This window comes from Rhinichthys klamathensis, unplaced genomic scaffold (assembly GCF_029890125.1).
Source record: "Rhinichthys klamathensis goyatoka isolate OS25496 unplaced genomic scaffold, OSU_Roscu_1.1 h1tg000011l_1, whole genome shotgun sequence".
Lineage (NCBI taxonomy): Eukaryota > Metazoa > Chordata > Actinopteri > Cypriniformes > Leuciscidae > Rhinichthys > Rhinichthys klamathensis.
In genome coordinates, this window is record NW_026606564.1 from 2,208,176 (window position 1) to 2,230,589 (window position 22,414).

The 22,414-nt window shown below is 37.0% G+C and overlaps 1 protein-coding gene across 2 annotated transcripts in view; it reads left to right on the forward strand.

Moving 5' to 3' along the window:
- brinp3b (bone morphogenetic protein/retinoic acid inducible neural-specific 3b) overlaps window positions 1-13,728 on the forward strand; it is a 45,888-nt gene extending 32,160 nt beyond the window's left edge. For both annotated transcript variants that reach the window (XM_056263767.1, XM_056263778.1), the window contains 4 exons: window positions 9,420-9,525; window positions 9,828-10,064; window positions 11,357-11,579; window positions 12,444-13,728. In XM_056263767.1, coding sequence (XP_056119742.1) covers window positions 9,420-9,525; window positions 9,828-10,064; window positions 11,357-11,579; window positions 12,444-13,560 — 1,683 coding nt within the window. In that variant the 3' untranslated portion in view covers window positions 13,561-13,728. The remainder of the gene's footprint in view (window positions 1-9,419; window positions 9,526-9,827; window positions 10,065-11,356; window positions 11,580-12,443) is intronic.
- Window positions 13,729-22,414: the final 8,686 nt, after the last annotated feature.

Sequence of the window (22,414 nt, forward strand, 5' to 3'; positions counted from 1 at the left end):
TGTTTGAAGCCAGCCCTATCACTCGTATGCACTGGTGGAACCTGTGTTAGGCTGGGTCCATATGTTGTGATCCCTACGGCAATCCCATATGTCTATTCTTCCACGGTACGGCTCCCTCCGGCAAGCCCGTGTCTTCCCTCTGCCGTCACTGTTCGGTTCATCCTCCCCCCTGTTATTCCATTGGCTCGTTCAATAGTACTCGAAAATGACTGGCTCCCTGGCGTGATCCCATTCAGTTGACGTCGACTACGTCCTCCGTTCACTCCTTCAGGGAACGGTGGGTTGCATACGCAACCAGGACGTTTTATGGACTCTGTTGTAGCAAAAGAAAGAGTATTATTTCGCAAAATGTCCTTGTTCATTAAGCCATAATTATCCAAACGTAAGTCTTGGAGGTTTTACTTGAATCAACTGACCATTTTATCTTAATACCATGTACTATTAAAATGGATAGTTTGTTCATTACTCATTATCCAAGTCAGCAAGGGAGCAATTAAAAAGGAAATCCACTGAACAACATTCAGGCATGCCTTTCTTTCCTTGAATGGCCACTGATTTGTAAATCTCAATGGATAACTGTGTTAACAGGGATTTGTTTTCCCTCATGCTAAACCAACCCCCCAGTATAGCGTTTTACGTGATAATGATATACATATACATTTAATGTCATGAATTGTTCTGTATTTCTAGCATGTTTTAAATGGTGACCGGCCAATCTATTAGGGAAAAAGAAACCACATGATTGTTGTCTGCTGTTTTTCTCTACACTGTATTTCAGTCTCTTTAAACCTTAGGATGCTGTGCCAGCTGTGGCCATTGAATTGAAGTGCTGCTGTGGAGCAAATGGCCACACCTGGGGAACCTTATTCTGAATCAGTTCAATTTATTTTTTTAAATATCACTGACTGCAGTCTCTTTCCTGAATGAAAACTCAGTAAAACCAGTGAAGTCTGATTTAGGAACCAATGACTCTTTTGAATTGGTTCTTTTTAATGAATCAAAAACCTACCACACAACCAGTATAGTCTGTTTTTCAAACGAATGACTCTTGCATTTTGGTTCTTTTAAGTGAATCAAAAACATACAGCCCAACCAATGTAGTCTGTTATATATTTTTGTTATATATACACAAACCAGTTTTGTTTTACTGAATCAAACACATTCCACTGAATTTACTGTATTTAGTTGTTCTTAAAACTTGAGTAGTTAGTTATTGACTGATTGTGCATATGACAACATGTTAGGTATAGAGAAACATTATTGCTATTTGATACACATTTTAAGGCCACTTGGCGCTTATAAAAAGCAGTTGCCAATTTAGCAAACTTTTCACACTCCTTTAGTGACTTTTTTTTTTCCTTTTTCAAAAAAGCGACTAGTAACAAATCAACTTTTGGACTACTGGTTAATCAGTCAGTCACTATATCATACTCGTTCCATTATCTGAGAAAATATGTAAGTGAGAACAGCTTTATTGGACATTCAGCTATATATTATATTAAAATACAGTATGTGAGCACAGATTAGGAGAGAAAACAAATGTAAAGTGCCGGCAATTGGCGCATTACGTCATCATCTTGTGAAATTTAACGCCTTATTGAGCAGGCTTTAGCTACTTTTCATTCAAAATAGTAACTGCTAAAAAGTAATTACAAAAATAATCATTAATAGAACAATTAAGGAATCATAACTAGAACTGACTCATCTCTACTAAACAGTATTGCAGTATTCAGAGAAGATATTTCTCCTTAAAGACTCGTATCGTGCCAAAGTCTCTAGTTTAGAAGCCTTAAGTCAGTTTCTTTGCAACTTAAAACTTATCTCACTGGTACCAACACAGGAGAACCTGGAACGATGTTCTACGTGAATTTATGTTGGATTCATGCATACAACCGCAGGCGATACATACAGTACGAGCAAACGTCTTCCTCTTGCATACAATTATTACTGCCTCGAAGGTGAGTTCATTATTCAATATGCAGTTATCAGCAGCGTAACCTTGCGCCTGCGGCGTTCGTGATAGACTCCACACTGATCTCATTTGCGCAGGCTTTGTTTAAAGTGCCCGTGCCAAGTACAGCCTTTAAATATAAATCTGTGCCTAAACCACTGAAGTGCTTCAGATATGAATGACCCAAGGTTTCCTTTGGAAAAAGTCTCAAGCAGTCATCAGTAAAGCAGCGACTTAATCCAATGCAGCAGTTTTCAATTCAAAGGCCATTTCCAACTCTGCCCTGCCACATTCAGTCATTTGCAATCTCAGTCAGGCAAACTGTTTTGGGGTCTGAGCCCGTTTACTAAGAGGATCCCGGGCTAAGTTGCTATTAATGAGGACAAAGCGCCTGTCGGTGTTAGTCACAACATGCATCACGGTGATGGATCTGCCTGGCTCTTCCATTTAGATTCCTTTCTGCATTGACTAATTCCACTCATTAGTTGCATCTAGCATGAAGTGAGCTCTGAGGCACGAAAACAGATGTATGGAAGATGCATTATAAGGTTAGCCGAGGTGTTAAATGAGCTAGTTGGATGATTCTTCAGTGTTTCTCTTATGGATGATCAGGTGAGGGAGGACGGTATTCGAAAGGTGTTTGAGAGCATAAATTAGAAGTTTGATTATGATGCACCGCTGCTGAATCAATTGGCCTCATTAGTTTTGCTGGGTCTTCGGTATAGTCACAGATGGCATCGGCAACTGACCTCATTGGTGCTTTGAACAATTGTCTGTCTTAACACTAATTAATGGAGTTAAATGTGTTCAGAAGAATAATGATTTGTCTGTGAGCAATAATAGTTTTTTTAATGTGATGTGTTATTCATTAAGTTTATTGATTCACTTATAAGGTGGTGATTTCTCGCTGTTTGAATGAGTTTTTTTAATATTAACAAAGACAATAAAAGCTTCTGGCTTTGTATTAATCAAAGCAGTAAATCCAGAGTGTTTGGAAAGAGGCTTTAAACACAGTCCCATTATTCACAGTTTTTTACTCTTCAGTAAAGCGGAAAAAAGAAGGCTAAACAACATTAACCTTCACATGATGCTTTCTGGCTCCTAAATTAAACATGATCACCGGGACACCATCATTTAGATAACGGAAATCAATTTTCACCACATAAAGTGTCTTTAAGTTCGCCAGGAAAGATTTGTTTTAGCATTGATTTCCCAGTGTTTGGGAAAATGTTGTCATTCAGTGTCAATCAGTGCTTTGAAAGAAACAGTTCACTCAAAAATTTAAATTCTGTCATTATTTACTAACATTTGTCGTTCCAAATGGTCAAAGTTGTGACACTTAAATAGGTTTAATAATAATAATAACAATGTAATTTATTCAAAAATGCATTAAAATGCCATGTATACATGCAGTGACTTCTCAATTACACAGACAAAAATCTAAAACAGGTAATGATATCATGACTGTGAGCCAATGACTCTTTCCCCACCATTGACGGAAACTTCCGTCATTTATGATACAACACTTCCCTGCTATTGACGGAAATTTCCGGCTTTCCGTGTTTTCACTGTTATAAGGTAGGGGGAGATATGGCACATCTTCTGAAAGAGTACAGAATCTCCTGATCAAAAGACTAGTGATGTAAAGTCTGATTCATTTCCGCGAACCGCTGCTTTCGGACAGTTTGTTTCAATGAACCAGTTAAAAAAACCCAGATTCATTGGTTCCATACGTCATCATGCAATGATGGCACTACGCATTTCCAAAATACTTTCAAGTATATCAAGGAAACATTCAAATAAAGTCATTTGTGTAAACGCAGATTGAAACATTCCAATAAAAAGTTATTTGTGGAACACATATTGCTGATTATTGCCTTTCATTCACTTAAGTTAATGGTGTTTAATTCGCTGATCCTTAATGTTGGAATCAACTTGAGTAGCTTACATCTTGGATAAGATTTCTAAAAGTTTCGCACCTACAGCACACATTACAGACATTGAAGCACAAACGTGGATATGATCTACATGTCTTATATAGCAGACTGATCTCATGAAATGGCGTATGTATGACACGCCAATTCGTATTTCCATTTTTGGCGTGCTATCAACACGCATAATCGCTTTTCAGCGTGTTTATCAACGCCTTTGACTTAACGTTATATTACTGTATTATGTATATATAAATATATGACCTACCCCAACCCCGTCCCTAAACCTACCCGTCACTGGGGTTAATACCATTTATGAGTCTTCTCCTACCATCCTAGGAAAAGAAATATCGCTCCACAGATGTAGATATAGATTTTGCTTCGTTTCGCTCGGACATTTAACGGCGTACACATACACGCGGAATCACTCGGACATTTAATGGCGTAGACATACACGCAAAAGATTTCGGCGTGGACATACACGCGGATAGCTCAAAATGCGTATAGATAACACGCCACTTGAATTGAAAGTGGCGTGTATGTTTACGCAAAGTCATGATGTCATGTTGTATATAGAATTATATACTTAAAATCTTCTTAATTTTGCTTAACAACTTAAAATATAATCTGAATGCACAATAAACTATAGTAAAATGTATTTACATCTTTTGACAGAAAGGTTTTTGCAGGTTTTAATAAAACTTTATTGCCACAGGCTTGCATATTATCATCAACTCACTCACTCAGACTCCTCAGTAATCCTCTGAAAACTTCCACAGTTGGTTGAACCGGCTTTTTGGGTTCTTTTTGAGTCTGACGTGCTACTCTGGCTGTGTGTCTTGCGTCGTCAACCCGGAACTAAAGTTTGATTCAGTTCGATAAGTGAACCGGCTATCCGGGTTACTCCCTGAGAACCAGCTCAAAAGAACGATTCGTTTCAAGAATCGAACATCACAAAAAGACAAAAGACACGTGAAGAAGAAGCAGAAACAAGCGATAGCTTATGTAATCATATGCATATGTAAAATAATGTGATCATCAACATATAAATCAAAACTGCCTAATGTCACTGAATGAAATGTCGACCCAGGACGAGCTATAAGACTGTGAAGTTTTAGGGGTGTTGATGGACTCGATCTACTCCATCTGTGTTTTGATCATCGGTCTGAATCTAATCTGGATGTAGTCTTTGACAAAAACAAGATTTTTGCAGCTTTTTACTCAAAATTCATTAAGCTAGAATAAAACTCGTTCGTTTAAAAGGCTTTGTTCTTTCTTTTGATAAATTGCATGTTCAGATATTCATACAACAAAATATTCTGGGGGCCATGAAACTTTTGTGAAAATGATCAGAAATGCTGGTGGTGGCTGGCAACTTAAAAAAAAAAAAAAAAAAAAAAGGCTGGCGGGGAAAGAGTTTAAGGTGTCATATGATGCTTTTTAATGTTTTCCTTTTCCTTTAGTGTGTAATGTTTATGCATGTATAAGATCTGCAAAGTTACAAAGTAGTGTCCCAAAAAGGGATTTATTCTATCAAACGACCTGCCTCAAACGTCACAATGTAAAATATTAGCAAAATGCTCTCCCAAAGGCATACGCAAAGTAAGAAGACAAGGCTTCATGTCACAGATATGCTGTGTGGCTTGATGTGAAGTTTGGCCTTTCAAAAATGGATGAAATTAGGAATCAGACGTTAAGATGTCTTTATAAATCTGTTCCTACAGCAGTACAACCCAAAAGTTTACTTGTGCACAGCACATTTTACAGAGGACAGTTTCCTGAACCTGGGAGAGTACAACACAGGCTATTTACAAAGACAAATTACCACTGTGAAACATTTTAAGAATCGGGCTCGAACTGATAAGGGAAAACCGCTGACATTATTAGCTGTGTGTTTACATTTGCTTAACGCCTTGGAAGCTGAAGCTTGGTGCTTTCACATTTCTGACACACGCTGGAGGTGTGGCCAATCACAACGCACTGGGCCAGCTGGCCAATCAGAGCACTCTGAGCTTTTCAGAAGGAGGAGCTTTGTAGAAATCAGCACGTTTCAGACACACTGAATAGAGGAACTGCAATTAAAGCATGTTAACCTATTCCCTTACACTCAATATTTTAAAATAGCATCATATGACCCCTTAAAATATCAGATAATTTTACGTTTTTATTAGCTTTTTATATGAGCATATAGTTAGTTCAGGTTGTAAAATCTCATATAATCCCCCCCACACGCAATAATAATAAAATTCACCCTATATTCTGAAGCCATTAAATAGCTCTGCATGAAGAACAGACAAGTAAAATCTTCCCTTCCCCCATATTCACAACATTTTTGTCATTTTGCCACGTTCAGAATACGACATTTCTCATGTATTTGTTTGATGTACAATTACATGCAGAGTGCAACAACAGGCCTATTGTGTGTTTGGCCTTTCCAGGGACAATGAGCTGGCTCGGACCTCAGAGAGAATTTTTAGGATTTAATGAATCTCCCTCCAGAAGCGTAAGAGCCTGCTGTGGGTGTAATGAAGTTGTGATTTTTCGCTCTCTGTTTCTCTCACACTCCGCTGATTCTTGCCCTTGACTTCATGTCGTTTGAAAACTTTTTATAGCTTTTTTTTTTCCATAAATGATGAACTATCTCAGCTTTTACATTATTTCGCTGAATAAAATCCATAGTTTTATGCCACCGCAGAATAAAGAGACAAAACAGTGCTCTCTGGGCTGCGCAAAGATAATAAAAATGTTAATTAAATACAGTGGTGTTAACCTAATTAGTTTCATGATAAATTAGGACCAGATGCAACCAACTCTTGCATCATTACACAAACAGAAGTAGAACTACATAGTTGCCGTTGCTTTTGCAAGTACAAAAAGTGCTGGGGTTTTTTTTGTGTTTTTTTTTTTTACTAAAATTTAAAAATATATAATGATTTAAATAATATTTAAAAACAGAAAATAGACAAAGCGAAGTGAATGAGAACTACCGGTAGTCATGGAGAACCTGGAAATATTAGGAGGGTTTTTTTTTTTACATTTGAGTTGAAAACAATGAATTAAAAATTAATACAATTTATGCTCAGATATAAAATATTAAATATTGTTTTTAAAAAGAGTAATATATTCAAAAGATTCAGTCTCAGTGTCACATCTCATAAATAATTCTAATATGCTGATTTGCTGCTCAAGAAACATTTATTATCAATGCTGAAAAAAAGTCATGCTGATTAAAAAAAATTTGTGGAAAAAGTTTTTCAGAATTTGATGATTAAAAAGATCAAAAGAACAGCATTAATTTGAAATATAAATCTTTGAAATAAAAATTTAAAACTATACAGACACACACACACACACACACACATGCACACACACACACACACACACACACGCACGCACACACACACTTACTTTAGTAACACCTTATGATCCAATTCTCACTATTAACTATTTTATTAGCATGAATAATAGGATATTGGCTGTTTATTAGAGCACAATTATTTATTAATTATTAAAGCGCATATTAATGCCTTATTCTGCATGCCCATAATACATCCCTTAATCCTACCCAATACCTATTTAACAACTACCTTACAAACTATAAATAAGTCGTAGTTAATTGTTAGTTAATAGAAAAGTTGATCCTAATCTAAAGTGTGACCGACAGTCTGACGGAACAAGTGTGTAAATACATAAGAAACAACAATGGAGTGTCTTTAAAATCCCTCTTTTGTACAGAACTATTTCCTTCCGCCATGGATTTAAATCTCAAGTTGGCAGTTTAACAGTTGAGCCCAAGCCTCCGTTATACTAATTCTGAAACGTCACTTTAGAATTAGTAATGAAGGAACGTTGAGTCGCTTTATTGAAGCTTGTTGTATTACATAGAGTAGAGTATTATGAGAGAGAGAGAGAGAGAGAGAGAGAGAGAGAGAGAGAGAGAGAGAGAGAGAGAGAGAGAGAGAGAGAGAGAGAGAGAGAGAGAGAGAGAGAGAGAGAGAGAGAGAGAGAGAGAGAGAGAGAGAGAGAGATTAACTAAGTGAGGGCATTAACCTGCATCTAGCTGATATTCTTCAGGTCAATCTTATATTCATAATCACAAAATCAGTTTGAATGTCCGGTTGAGGAAAGTGATGTCTTTGTCCTTTTCAGTTCAGAGGATTTTACATTACAGCTCTTGTCAATGCATTAGTAAGTTGCGTCTTATTGTTTACAACCGTAAGTCCTTTTCAATATACTGTAAAAGTCTTTGCTCTTGACTCACTCGTAAAGACAGTCTTTGCAGCCATCGAATGGTGCAATAACTAGCTAACTTTCACTGAAGTCGAAATCACAATCACTAACGGACCCTTTCTCAATGCCAAATACGGCATGTTATTTATATAAAAATTATATTTAAATAAACAAAAGTATAAGATATTTGTACAATAGGAAATAAACAGTTCAGTCAAAAGTACAAAAGCAGCTAGTACAGGATTTCAGTTAAATTTAAAGTAATAAACTTTGCCCTACTTTGCCAAGTAGTTTGTTTAGGCATGGGTTGTATGGAATTACAAACCTGCGCACATATTTTCAAAAGCACATAACTATAGAATCAATTCTGAACGCCGTCAGCGTTAATCACAGGTTCGCGTTTAAAGTCTGATCATTTCGACGGAGGTGAATCAATCAAAATTAACTTTAGCTGGAAATAACATTATTCAAGAACCACTATAAAGCCAAAACAATCTCTGTTACCTTAAATTATATGTTTATCTCTGTAAAGCTGCTTTGAAACAATCCATTGTTAAAAGCGCTATATAAATGACTTGACTTGACTTGGCCAAATCAATTTGCTCTGGAAAAAGTAGGCCTAATAGATTTATAAACCCAAAGATTGCCTGCTTGATATACCCAAAATGAATAATACCTCATGTTTAAACTATGTAAATAAGAGCCAGCAGCAAATTCCCGTAGGACTGACCGAGAAGAAGCTGTTTTGAACTGCTGAACGGCCGCTGACGGCCTGGAGCTCAATCTCTGAAAATGTCAAAACAAATAGTCAAATATGCGCTATGTTTACATGTAAGTCGCATATTTGAGATCTAAATAACTACATTCTCACCTAAAAAAAACTCTTAAAACTACATTCCGTGACACAATAACAGTAGTATTTGTAAAATGATGGTGGTTTGTTCATCCACCATGACACTCTTTGTGAGAAATGTTGCAAGTGGAGTGATACAAACGGTGAAATGGTTCCAATGCTGATAATGGGGGAATATCGCACGGCTGGAAAAGGTTCTCAGCCAATCAGATTCAAGAATAATCAAGTTAATATTGCTTCTTATGAGGGCAAACTCTAGTAGATTTTATATATATATATATATATATATATATGGAAATCCATTAGCCAAATAGTGTAAATAGTGTTGATTGTTGGGATGGTTACATTGAAAATCGCTCACCCACTTGTCAGGTGTATTTGATATTCACCAGCCACTTCAATCAATTTATTAGACAAAGCCAATAATTGCTTCTCTCTCTCTCTCTCTCTCCAGGTAACTGAGACCAGGACCGGCCCTTTGGGCTGCAGTAACTATGACAACCTCGACTCCGTCAGCTCCGTTCTGGTTCACAGCCAGGAGAACAAAGTTCAATTGCAAGGTACACAATCCCACACTTCCCCATAAAACACTTCCCCTCATTCTGCTGTTAATTCTGAAGTGTTTTCCCGAGGTTGTGGTTGTGTGATGAGCCATGGTAGCAACATGATCAAAGCGTTGTTGCCGCCGTTGTCTAATTAGCCTGCTAATTATACACAAAACTTGAATGTTGATAGTTGACTGTGCTTGCTAATTAGATTAAAGGATTTAGCAACTGACGAGACTGAGGCCCTTTTGATTCTCAGCCATGGAAAAGCAAAGGCATGTGTGGTCGACCTCACACTTCTGTATTTCTCCTTCTAGGGCTTCAGGCTATTCTGCCTAGTTATTTAAGTAGCAGCTTTGTTCAGGCTGCCTTAGGCTACATAGGCTGCAATGCTGAAGGCCAGTTTGTGTGCAAAGACAATGACTGCTGGTGCCAATGCAGCAAGGAGTTTCCCCAGTGTAACTGCCCCGAGGCTGATATCCGCTCCCAGGAAAGCTACCTGGAGCGCATGAGGGAGGCCTGGAGACAGGAGAACCAGGAATTTCAAGAATCAGGTGCCATAACATCTTGTTTTTCTCTTTTTCTCTGTGGAGCTTTTTTTGTCCCTTCCGTACACATGCATGAAGTGCTGGTGTCTCCATTAGGCCGCAAGACTGCTTAACCAGGAAGACTCCCTTCCTTGGGAACTTCACCAAAAAATTCTCTTCTGTAGGTTTTTTTTAAGGAATACTGACCGGCTGACTGTACATTATCCCACGTATTACCTGATACCAGTGTTGTTATTATCAACCAAAGTTATTAAACTATTAAAAATAATTAATCATTGATATAATCATAATCACTAATATTTAAGTAGTATTATACTTTAGTATTTAGTACTATTACTACTTAAACTTGAACTGAAATAAAAATGTAAAAGCTATTTTACATTTTTTGAAATATAAAAATTATATTTTAGAAATATAAAAAATACAAAATTACATAATATTAAACTTAAATGAAAACTGAAAAACTACAATAGTAATAAATTATTATTATTATAAATAATAATTTAGTAATATTACTACTAAAACTTGAACTGAAGTAAAAATGTAAAAGCTATTTTGCATTTTTAGAAATATAAAAATTATATTTTAGAAATAAAAAAAGACAAAATATTAAACTTAAATGAAAACTGAAAAACTACAATAGTTTATAAATTATACTAAAATAACACTGAATGGCTACTCACGAAAATATACATTTTGATTTGATTAATTTAAGTTAAATTATTTTTTAATTATACATTTATATTAATTATTTATAATTTCTTATCTTAAGTTATCTTAAAGCTTGCTCTGAGAAAAACATTGTCCATTACAATATACAAAACAACCGACCTATAGCAACCAGACGAACACTATTACAGTATTAAAAATACTAATAAAATAAATAGTGATAAAAAACTCTTGGACGTATTTTAAAGAGTCTGTGCTGCAAACTTTACATACTTCGCATACTTTTGAAAACCAAGCGTTTAGTTGAGCCTGATTAGTGCTCATTATTACTGTTGCCAACATGAAGGCATTCTTCTTCCATGAGGGGGTTTGGCTTCACGGCATATTTGTTTCCATGCGGACTGTTAAAGAACGTGACACACACGTCTCCCAGAAATCCTGTAGAATTCAACCAATCAGATGACGACTTTGAAACTCCTGAAGTGTTTACAATTTTGTGTGCCATATCCATCAGACGTTCAGCCAACGGTCCATGGGCATGACGTCTGAGGCTGAGACTAGTATTTTGCTGACAATTTTGAAAGTCTTCACAAAAATGCTGTGTTAATTCACGTTTCCATTTTCATCAGATGAGTTCCAGAGCTTCATGGGTAAATTACCAACACAGAGCGCTCTAAATTCATCAAGAATCCAGCAACTGTGGAGGACAGACAGCGCTCTACAGCAGCGCTACAGGCAGCTAGAAAGCCGCGTTAGCCTCCTGCTCTCCAAGACCCGACGAACTGCTAACAAGCTCTTCAGCCTCAGCAAGAGATGCCGCATTCAGCCCAAAATAGTGTCTCTAAGGGAGAGGTAAAATGTATTTATAGGCACACATTATACCCATGAATCCTAATTTTTAGTTGTATAATTATGCATGCTATGCAAATGAAGCTACACGAAGAGCTTCAAAGTTTTAGTCTATAACGAATTCGGAATTTTTGTGTATCATTAAACTGAAGAAGTTCCAGTTTTATTTTGTTTTAGCTGAAATTGTTTTTCTATCCCATCCCATAGGGAATCACAAATAAGATCCCTTCTCAGTTGTTTTCTCCTAGACAGTAATGAAAAGGACCATCAATGGAGACTTTTGCTTTAAGGGATAATTCTCCCCCAAAAATGGGAGTGGGTAAATCAATATTTGGGGTCCATATGCATCAGAAAGTTTTAAAACCAACAATGTTGGTTCTTTTGTGACTATTTTTTATGTAATGCATTGATGATTCATAAATTAAACATAAGTAAAATCTCGATCAAGTCTATTGAGCTTTGAAAGGGTAACCTCTGAGCAATTTAATATCCCTCTGGGATTGTGAAAACACTTTGAATGAGTATTACACTACTGGATTTTGATTTGAAAGCGCAATTGTTTAGCCAAGTCCGATCTCCAAGCGAGTGTAAAAGACTAATGACTAATCTATTGTTTAACCACCCACTACAGCCTCTGAGGCTACAGCTGCACTAATGGATTACTTTTGTCCTACCAGTGCTTTCAAAGGCAGATATTAGCAGAGCTGAAGGTTAGAAACCAATTAGTGCTGTTGCTAAACAAAACTGTCTATTGGCAGTCACCGTTTGTTGCGAACCATTGCCTTATGATCTTTGCAATTATTTGCATACATTACAAGCTATAAAATAGTTTAGTCACTTTTTTTTTTTTACTGTTGGTTTTCCCAGACCCTTGGGCTACTGGCTACAGTTCGCCCTGTCCATCCTGTACTGCAGTGAGAATAACCAACTGGGATTTTACACAGAGGAATTACGGACTTGTGCCTGTCCGTACGAGAACCCCTCGTGCCAGGGTGTCGTCCCATGCGAAGTGGGTGATGGCCACCGTTGCGCTTCCTGCTCCGTGGACAACCACACCCGCTGCTCCAGCTGCAACCCAGGTTACGTTCTCAGTCATGGAGTTTGTAAATACGCCGTACCCAACCCCACAGACCACTACCTGGGCTTTGAGACAGACCTACAAGACCTGGAGCTACGCTACCTACTGCAACACAGAGACGGCCGCATCACCACACATGCAATCTTCGTCAGCAACGACGTGCGCCTCAACGTTTGGTTCGACCCATCTTGGAGAAAGAGGATGCTGCTTACGCTAAAGAGCAACAAGTTCAAATCCAACCGTGTCCATATGCTCCTGGGCATCTCACTGCAGATCTGCATGACCAAGAACTCCACCTTGGAGCCTGCGCTGTCCGTCTACGTCAACCCTTTTGGCGGAAGCCATTCAGAAAGCTGGACTATGCCCATCAATCAAAACAGCTACCCGGACTGGGAGAAAACCAAGCTGGACATTCCTTTGGATTGCTTCAATTGGACCTTGACTTTAGGCAACCGGTGGAAGAGCTTTTTTGAGACTGTTCACTTTTACCTGAGGAGCCGCATTCGGACCGAGTCCTCTCAGGGGAACGAGACGGTCTACTTCGAGCCTCTAGAAGCTTTGGATTCCTCCCAGAACTTTGGATACATGAAGATCAACAGCATGCAGCTGTTTGGTTACAGTATTCACTTTGACCCCGAGGCTATCCAGGACCTGATCCTACAGTTGGACTATCCGTACACTCAGGGATCTCAAGACTCTGCCCTGCTGCAGCTAATGGAGATCCGATACCGGGTCAATAGACTGTCTCCTCCTGGACCACTGCCATTAGATCTGTTCTCCTGCCTACTCCGACATAGGCTCAAACTGTCTAGCTCCGAGGTACAGAGAATACTCACCTCGCTGCAGACTTTTAGTGCCAAACAGCCGTTCTACAAAGAGTATGAAGCTGCGAAACTTTGTAGTTAGAAAGCAAACCAATTTATTTTTGCCATTGATGTTTTGCTTTACTCGCTGAGAAGTTAATTTAACTGTTGCTGTTTGATATGAAGTCATTACTGTTCATAGACATGGTATATATTTGATGTCTTTGGTTCAAATGGTAGTTCAGATTAAACAAAGTTTTGCACAATTTTATCAATTCTGCCATGTTTGAATTAAATAAAATAGGCAAAAAAAGACCTAGTTAAAAAAAAATCTAACATTTTGTTTTGTTTTTGAAGCTCAATGATTAGGGTTGGCTGGATCCCAACTCTGCAATAGAACATTTTAAGAATGTATTTTTAACAAAAGGTTTTTAACAAAAACGTTCCATTCGCAAATTAGTTTGAAGTCAATCTAACGAAACTCCTCAATAACACATCAAGATATTATGGAAGCTTGTTTCTGTCACAGAATATTAAAAATGAAAGATAATTGCAACTTTTTATCTCACAATTCTGACTTTTTTTTAAGCAACTGTTTTCAGCATTGATAATAATAAAATTATATTTCTTTAGCAGCAATATTAGAATGATTTCTGAAGGATAATGTGACACTGAAGACTGGAGTAATGATGCTGAAAATTCAGCTTTGGATCACATCAATAAATTACATTTTAAAGTATTTAAATAGAAAACAGTTATTTTAAATTGTAATGATATTTCACAATATTACTGTTTTTATCAAAATGCCTTGATGAGCATAAGATACTTATTTCAAAAACATTGAAACATCTTACCAACACCAAATTATTCTTATTACATTATATATATATATATATATATATATATATATATATATATATATATATATATATATATATATATATATATATCATGATATGACTGTATATTTTTTGTCCCCTTTATTTTGGGGTGAAACGCGACCTTAACATGTTTTGGTCACACTTACACTTCTAGTCATGCATGTTACATCCCTTTTTTATTGCTTTCAATTACAATTACACCAAGACAAAGTAATAATTAATCCCCTGCTTATATATATATGAATGCAGGGAATGTATTTTAAATTCAGTCCTGTAAGTTTTAAAAGAGAATACTGAAGTACACCATTAAAAGTTTTATTGGTACCGACAGCAGAGGTGCTGCTATTCCTTCAAACGTGTCATTCCAGTCGAAATCCAGATCTACAGCATAAAGACATCAGGTGAAGCGAACAAGCTGGTAATGGCTTATATTCAAATGAATGGCGGATATTCAAATGAATTAATTTGCTGAAATACATAAATATGTATTGATCTGTCAATGGAGGGCAATTTTCCCATTCCTGAGATTCATTTTAAAATTCACGCCAAAATCAGATTTGCGTTCTGAAACATCAATCACATGGTCATTAATAAACATTATTTCCTGCCTGATTCACATGGCATATTCCAACTCATCCTTCAACGTTCCATCACACCTTAGTGTGTGAAGAGGCTCTTAACAACCCCTAAAGACGGACGGCATATGGTCTCCTCCTACTTTCTTTGTGGCAAATTTAGTGCCCTAAATGCACGGTCCTCAAGAGACGAGCGCTGGCACTTATCAGCAGGCGAATAACGATGAGGAGAGTGACCTCCCTCAGTCCTCCACTCCGTCATCGCTCCCGGTGTGATGGATGAGCACTGAGGAGATGGAGACATGCGGCGCTCAAAAGGCTGGCACCCTGTACAGAGCCCATTATCAGACATCCTTCTCCACGGCAGCAGGAGTCTGTTCAAAGCGTGTGAGCTATTTACCTCGGTTGCTGGGGTTCAGATGAATTTGTTTTTGGTTCTGCGAAACCATCTGCTGCTCCAGAGTGCTGCGTGGTCGTGATTGACAGCAGCATTGTGAAGTAAATGTCCTCATGTTTCCATCTCGCAGACAAGCGTGACTCGCCACATAAGGTGACCAGATTTCCAGTGTGTCACTGTGGTTCACTATGGGTACACGCAGAAATTCAACCATAGTGATGGCATGCTAAAATGCTGGATGGAAACATAAAAGTGCAGGGGGTCGCAAGTCTGATCTGATAGGAACCCAGACAGGAGGGAAGAAACAACACTGAATCCAAATCATTAAAATGCAAAGTATCTTTTTGTTGATGTCAAAGGCCATGCATCCAATCAAACTCTATGGTATTTGGTCGCGCATTCATCTATCATTTGGTCGAAGCTATAGTCAATTCAGCAGATGTCAACATGGACAGGTGGTGTGACATGCACTTATCATCAGAAACCGTTATTTAAAGAGATAGTTCACCCATGTTCTCATCCTCATGTCGTTCCAAGCTTATATGACTTTCTTTCTTCTTCTGAACACAAACGAAAATCTTTTTTAAGAATGACCATAACCAAACAAATATAGGTTGCCATCGACTTTCAAAGAGTGGGAGTTCATAGTGATATGTTTTGTGTTGCAATTTATTGGCTTATTATTTTTATATAACATAAGGATCAATGGTGAGATGCTCATCTATCAATTTATTCAAAATACATGACGAATGCGATTTATACATTGATTTAGACTTGAATATGTTTTTAATTTTTGAATTTAAATTCATTTTCGTATTTTAAGTCATGAAGTCAAAAATGTCAGGGTGATATACAGTACGGTATCTGCCCTGATATAAATAAAAGAAAAAGCCTCATCAAAGGATGCAATTCTTTGAGGAGAAAAAGTTGTTTCTAGAAACTGCATCACTTCATATTAATATTTGAAAGTCAACAAATCTTAAAAAGTCAGTGTGTGTCAAGATCAATACCTCTTTTGAAGTCAGTAGGAATTAAGCATTCATCTATTTTCTAAATGTCTGCTATAGATAGTATTGTAAACAATCAATCCATTCATAAGGGTCGTTTATTAAAATAATAAATGGTTAATCCAATAATGATTAATTTAATCTAAATGTCATAACTGTTTTTTCTTTAGTGAAGTATGCAGGACTTTCAAGGCTCGCTTTCATCTGCCTTCACTTTTAAGAGCAACGACACATCTCAAAATCCAAACAGTCAAACTGACCTACATTTTTTCTTTATCGATAATCTGTTCAACTCAGATGTATGTCACAAATGATATGTTGCTACTTCAGTTTCATTCTGACTATCAGATCTCATTCCGAATAACAGATCATTTGACTCTTACTATTTCTGCAGTATCCAATCTATGCTGTACGTAGTATGCACATTTTTTGTATGCATGGAATGACCTACTATATTTGCCAGTATCTACTACATACAACTCAAGAACACCGAAACCGGTATGGAAGCCGTGTTCGGAATGGCATAGTACCACACAACTCATGTAATGTTTATACTGTGAATAGTATGTGAATTTTCCCACAATGCAATGAGCTCCATGTGACGTTTCATCTTCGTGAAGAGTGTGGCATCAGTGAACTGGAGGTAGGGAATAATTATAAATCTAACACTTTTATAAGTACACATATACAAGTTACTGTAAAGCATAAACTAGCTGTGTTTCCATAAACACTAGCATTAGAAGCACATAAATTGTAGGCTACTTTTGGCACGTTTCCCGACCAAGTCCAATCAAGTCACCTTTCGCCTGTTTAGCGCTTTCTACAATATAGATTTCAAAGCAGCTTTACAGTAATAAACAGGAAAATAATGATTCTGTGATGCAAAAAAAGAGTTTAATGCCTCAATAGAGCTCTAAAAAGAAAATAGTGTCATTGTTCAGCTGAAGTCCATTTAGTTTTGATTCAGATCTGGTCAATAACTTGAAAGTTCATCAATTAGGAAATTCAGTTAATGAGTTAATGATTATGAGTTCAATTCGGCTACACTGTAAAAAGTAAAACATTGGTGTTTTTCGTTTGATTTTTTTTTTTTTCATTCCAATAGCCTAAAATTATTAGATTGTTAAGTAAAATTACATTTTGTGATTTGTATGTGTCTTTCAGTCTATTTTCTTAGATTGGTACAATATAAAATTATAACATTACAATGAATTTTAAATTATACATTCGATCAAACGACTTTTATTAGATAAAGCATGGTTTGCGCATGCGCACACGTGAAAACTCGAGAGAAGGTTCTAGAAGAGACCGAGCGCAGAAGTCGGAGAGTCATCTGTTGAACAACGCGAAGCGAACAGGACACGTTTGTCAGGTAAGGGGGTACCATTCAGCATTTAAATACTTGAAAAGTATTAACGTCATATCATTTTAATGAACAGACACGCAGATTAGAAGTTATTATAACATTCATTTTGACATTATAGTGGTAAGTAGCGTTAACGCGCCATTTTACAGCTAGGTGCTAACGATTTTCCAGGGAAATCCAAGAACTTAAGATTATATACCGTTAGACCGATTGAATGGATATTATGAAAGGAAAAAATGATGAATGTTGTTAAAAAAACGATGTATTCATGACTGAGTTTTGAGTAACGACAATTAGCTGCTAACGTTAAATGAATCACCTCAATATGGGAGTGACGTTTAAGTTAGCTAGCTAACAACTTAACGTTAACGTTTCCCGCCCAGAGTTTAAAGTCAGGCTAACTGCCTCTCCCCCGGCTTTCAATATGAACGCAGATTTTATAACGTTATGTTTTATGTATTAAATTTGCGAAGGCGGAAATTAATGTGAGGAAAATAAATTTACACTTTGAAACTGCAAAACTAAAACGGATTAATGACTGTTTGGATTTGAATTTTAGGAAAGCTGCTGCTTGGTTGGCATGGTTCCTAGTTTTGGGCAGTTTTGGTTGTCTGTCAAGTCTTCACTGACACGGGTAAGTTGTTTTTGCGTTCAATACAGATTGCAGGGCAGGAGCAAATGATTATTGGAGAAGTCAAGGTAACTTTACTGTGTTTCAATAAAAACAGTCTTTTTAATAAACTATATGTACACTTACAAAGTTATCAATGCCTTGTTTCAAATGTTAGAACCTTAATTATACTACCAACGAAGTGTGGGGCTACTTTGAACCTTGTTTATGGTTTATAAAACAGTGATTTATACTGAGCATGATGCCCCTAACACTAACATTGTGAGCTTTTTGCACCTTTAGGCTAAATGTGTTCTAAATGTGTCAGGCAGGCATGGCATTATAAAAAAAAATGCTCCATGATGAATGGTCAAATTTTTTATCATGTTTCATTATACTTTGTCTTTTTCAAACCGTATTTCTACTGTATGTGATAAAAAAGGAGCATGTTATTTTAATGAATGCATTTTGTTCAGGTCGTGGACAACACAAGGAGGGAATCAGTTCTTAAATGTTTATTCATCTGCTTTGGTGAATCTGTTCACCATCTCATCAAGAAAATTCAGGTACGTACATCGCTCAGCAATCCACGCACATACTTCCATACTGTACATACAGTACATACAAAAAATTAGAATGTAGTCTAAGTTCAGTAATTTGAGAAAAAAAAGTTACAAAAAAGTGTAACTCATGCATTATATATATATATATTTCACGCAATTATTTGTGCTACTTCTGTTGATTGCAGCTTATAGCTATGTTCACGTATATGCACTAAATACCTGGTATTTTGGCCTCCTTTTGCTTGAATTGCTGCATCAGTATGGAGGCAATCTGCATGTGGCACAGCTGAATGCCCAGGTTGTTTTAAAGGTTGTATCAGCGATTGCAGGCACAAACATAAATGATCATTCATCCTCATGATCCGCTAACTGCACGCCCCATAAGCAGGCCGTCAAAAAAAAAAAAAAAAAACGCGTCTGTAGGCAGCCTAGGCTACGAGATCTGTACCCAAAAAATAAAAGACAGCAACAGTGCTACCAACCACTCATAGTGGTTCCACAAATAGTGTTCCAAACAATTACTGACGTGGAAAAAATAGTGTTCCAACCAATTACTGACTGAACATGAAAATGCTTTTCTTAAGGCATACATTCTGTATTACAAATCCTTGTTTTTATTGGTTATATGTGATATTTTAATTTTCTGAGATACTCCATCAACTGTTTGGTTAGCACTCTTTATTCATTACTATGTATTGTCTCGCCAGGATATGCCAGGTGATAGCCGGAGCAACCAATGGCCATCTTCATCAGTGAGAGCATTGAGAGCACAGAGGTCCTCAGTAACGTGCCCTCAACTGCAGCTGCTGTAACAGTTTTATTTGGACTGCATGTGCTAAACCTCAAATTTCCAAAAGAACTGAAATTAACTATGTCGCCTCTGCACTCTGCTGCATTGTCAATGAATGACTGACAGCCTCCATTTCAGTACTTTGATGAACACACACACAGGATGGGAGAAACGCCTTTACCCCAGTCTCAACTACATCGTAATAGTAGTTCAGTAGTTGTTTGTTGTTTACTGAATGTGGCAATATCTATGTTTTGTATTTGATTTACATTTATTTCTTCTGACAAAAATTTCTGAGAGAACCAGACCAATTGTTTTTAGGTATTTGTTCTTTTTTCTTATTATTGTTCTTATGATATATTCACATTTTAATACTGCTATATATGAAATTCAATTTGAAATGAACTGATTACTTGAACTGTCTAAGAATTACAAGTGTAAGTTTGTTTTGCCAAAAAAGAGTCTAATCTTAAAAACAGTGATTTTCATTCAAGACTTAATAAATATTTAAAAGAACGTTTGATCTGACTCATTGATGTTATGCCAATTGTGAAGCCTTTTGTATTATTTGGAATGAATATTTCAGATTGAAGAAAACTCAATTTAGATCAAGTCTGCTAAAAACACTTTTTTTTATTTAAGCCAATTTAAAATAATGATTTACACCAAATTCAGAAAAGAGTTTGCATGAAATCAAGTCTGTTAAAAACCTTCTTTTTTCCATTTAAGCCAATTTAAAATATTGATTTACAACAAATTCAGAAAAGAGTTTGCATGAAATGCAGAAAATTAGTTTGAACTGAATGGTTTCTGAACATTAGGCCAATGTAAAATCTTTATTGTGAATGGTTACTTCAATTTTATTAGGTTAATCCAATGTTTCACTTTTTACAGTGTAGAAGGCATCGTTGTTTAGTAGAACCCTGTGCAAATTAACGAGAGCTTTTAGACCATTACGTTCAATATAAACAAATCTTGCTTTTTTTTTTTGCGAATCATTTTTGCGTTCTCATCTCGAGTTAACCAGAGACAAAAGTGTCCCAAAATAAACAATAGTAGTGGTTTATGATCTTTGAAACCAAGTGCAAAGTATCCGTAGTAGTTAATTTGCAGCGCGATGCGGTCATAGCCATAAGTTTTAAGAAGCACATATTAGCTTGGAACAGAAACCGTTATAATGATAAATTCCCGCACCGATTACAGGTGCGCTTCATAGTAACGTATCTGCTTTATCTAAAACTTCAAATTATAATTTTGATGCTGGCCATGTTGTCAGTCATATGAAATATTCTCATGACAAATAAAACCAAATATAAGCATATCTGTAGCCAAGTCAATTGGGGCGCTGTTGTGGGTATCTACACCTATACCAGTTTATGCTGTGTAGAATACTTAAATTATTTAAAAAAATAACAATTTTTTCGGTTTTTCACATCATCACAAATCTTATGGTAGTATATGCTCTATATTTTGTCAGCATAAAAAGTTATTGACATGTAGCCAACTCAACAGGGGGCGCTGTTGTGGGTATCCGCGGAAGGTGTGATTTGACTTTATATAAACCACTTCCCATGAGTAGAATGGTTGCAATGCCTGAATTGTTTTGCGTGCAGGTGTTTGTTGGTCGTTGGAAGTTCTGTTGATTTTAGATGTGCTTTAATTGTTTTTATGCTGGTTATGTTGAGCTGGATGAGCGGGGGATGCTGAATGGTCGGTACACCATAGCTTATGGCGCTTTTCCACTGCATGGTACGGTACGGCACGGTTCGGTACGGCTCGCTTTGGTGCTTTTCCACTGCATGGTACAGTATGGTACGGCTCGCTTCGGCCCGCTTTAAATGGTACCACCTCTGTTGAGGTTCCAAGCGTACCGTACCGATACTAAAATGTGACGTGAACACACTGCAGATCACTGATGGTCAGACAGAATCGTCACTACCAGCGTCATTGTATTTGCGAGACATCAAACACGCTAGATTTAAATAGCCACTTTAGCCAGTAACAGCCACCGCTGTAGCACCTGTTTTAAAACTACTTGCTTGACTTGCTTGAAGAAGAAAGAAAGAAAGAAAACTTCCAAAAAAGAAATGGCTGAATCGTGGTCAGCGGACGAAGTGCAGACGTTCCTCTCGTTGGTTGCCGAGGAGCGGATAAACTATAACGGTCCGACTATAATCCCACCCACTTTGAAGCGGTACTACTGCAGTGGAAAAGCAAACCGAGCTAAAGCGAACCGAGCCGTGCCGTGTCGAGCCGAGTGGTACCACGCAGTGGAAAAGCGAAGCGAGCCGGACCGTGCCGCGCCGACCCGAACCGTACTGAGCCGTACCAGCAGTGGAAAAGCGCCATTAGGAGCTATATATACCTGAACCCTTAAAATCAGCTATAATGTAGACAATTTGATTCAAACATGATAATTATATTTTTGACTTGAATCCAACCAGTTCATTTTTTCAGTGTACATTTATTTGTCGAGCAAAATAAAAAGTAATCAACTGATTTTAAGTGAAAACCCTGATTTAATTTCACCAAATCAACTTGACTACACCAACAAATAGAATTGTTATGGGTCAAATCGAGACCGTTGTTGAGGACAGTCGAAAGGAAGAATATTTTCACTCAGGTTTCTACATAAAAAAGAATGGCTAGTGCATTTGAGGTATCATATTTGTAAGGTATTGAGAGTTAATGTTCAATGTTTGTCATTTGACAACACTGTAGCATACTACTCTGAAACATTGTTTGTTGCATATTGTAAACTATTTCAC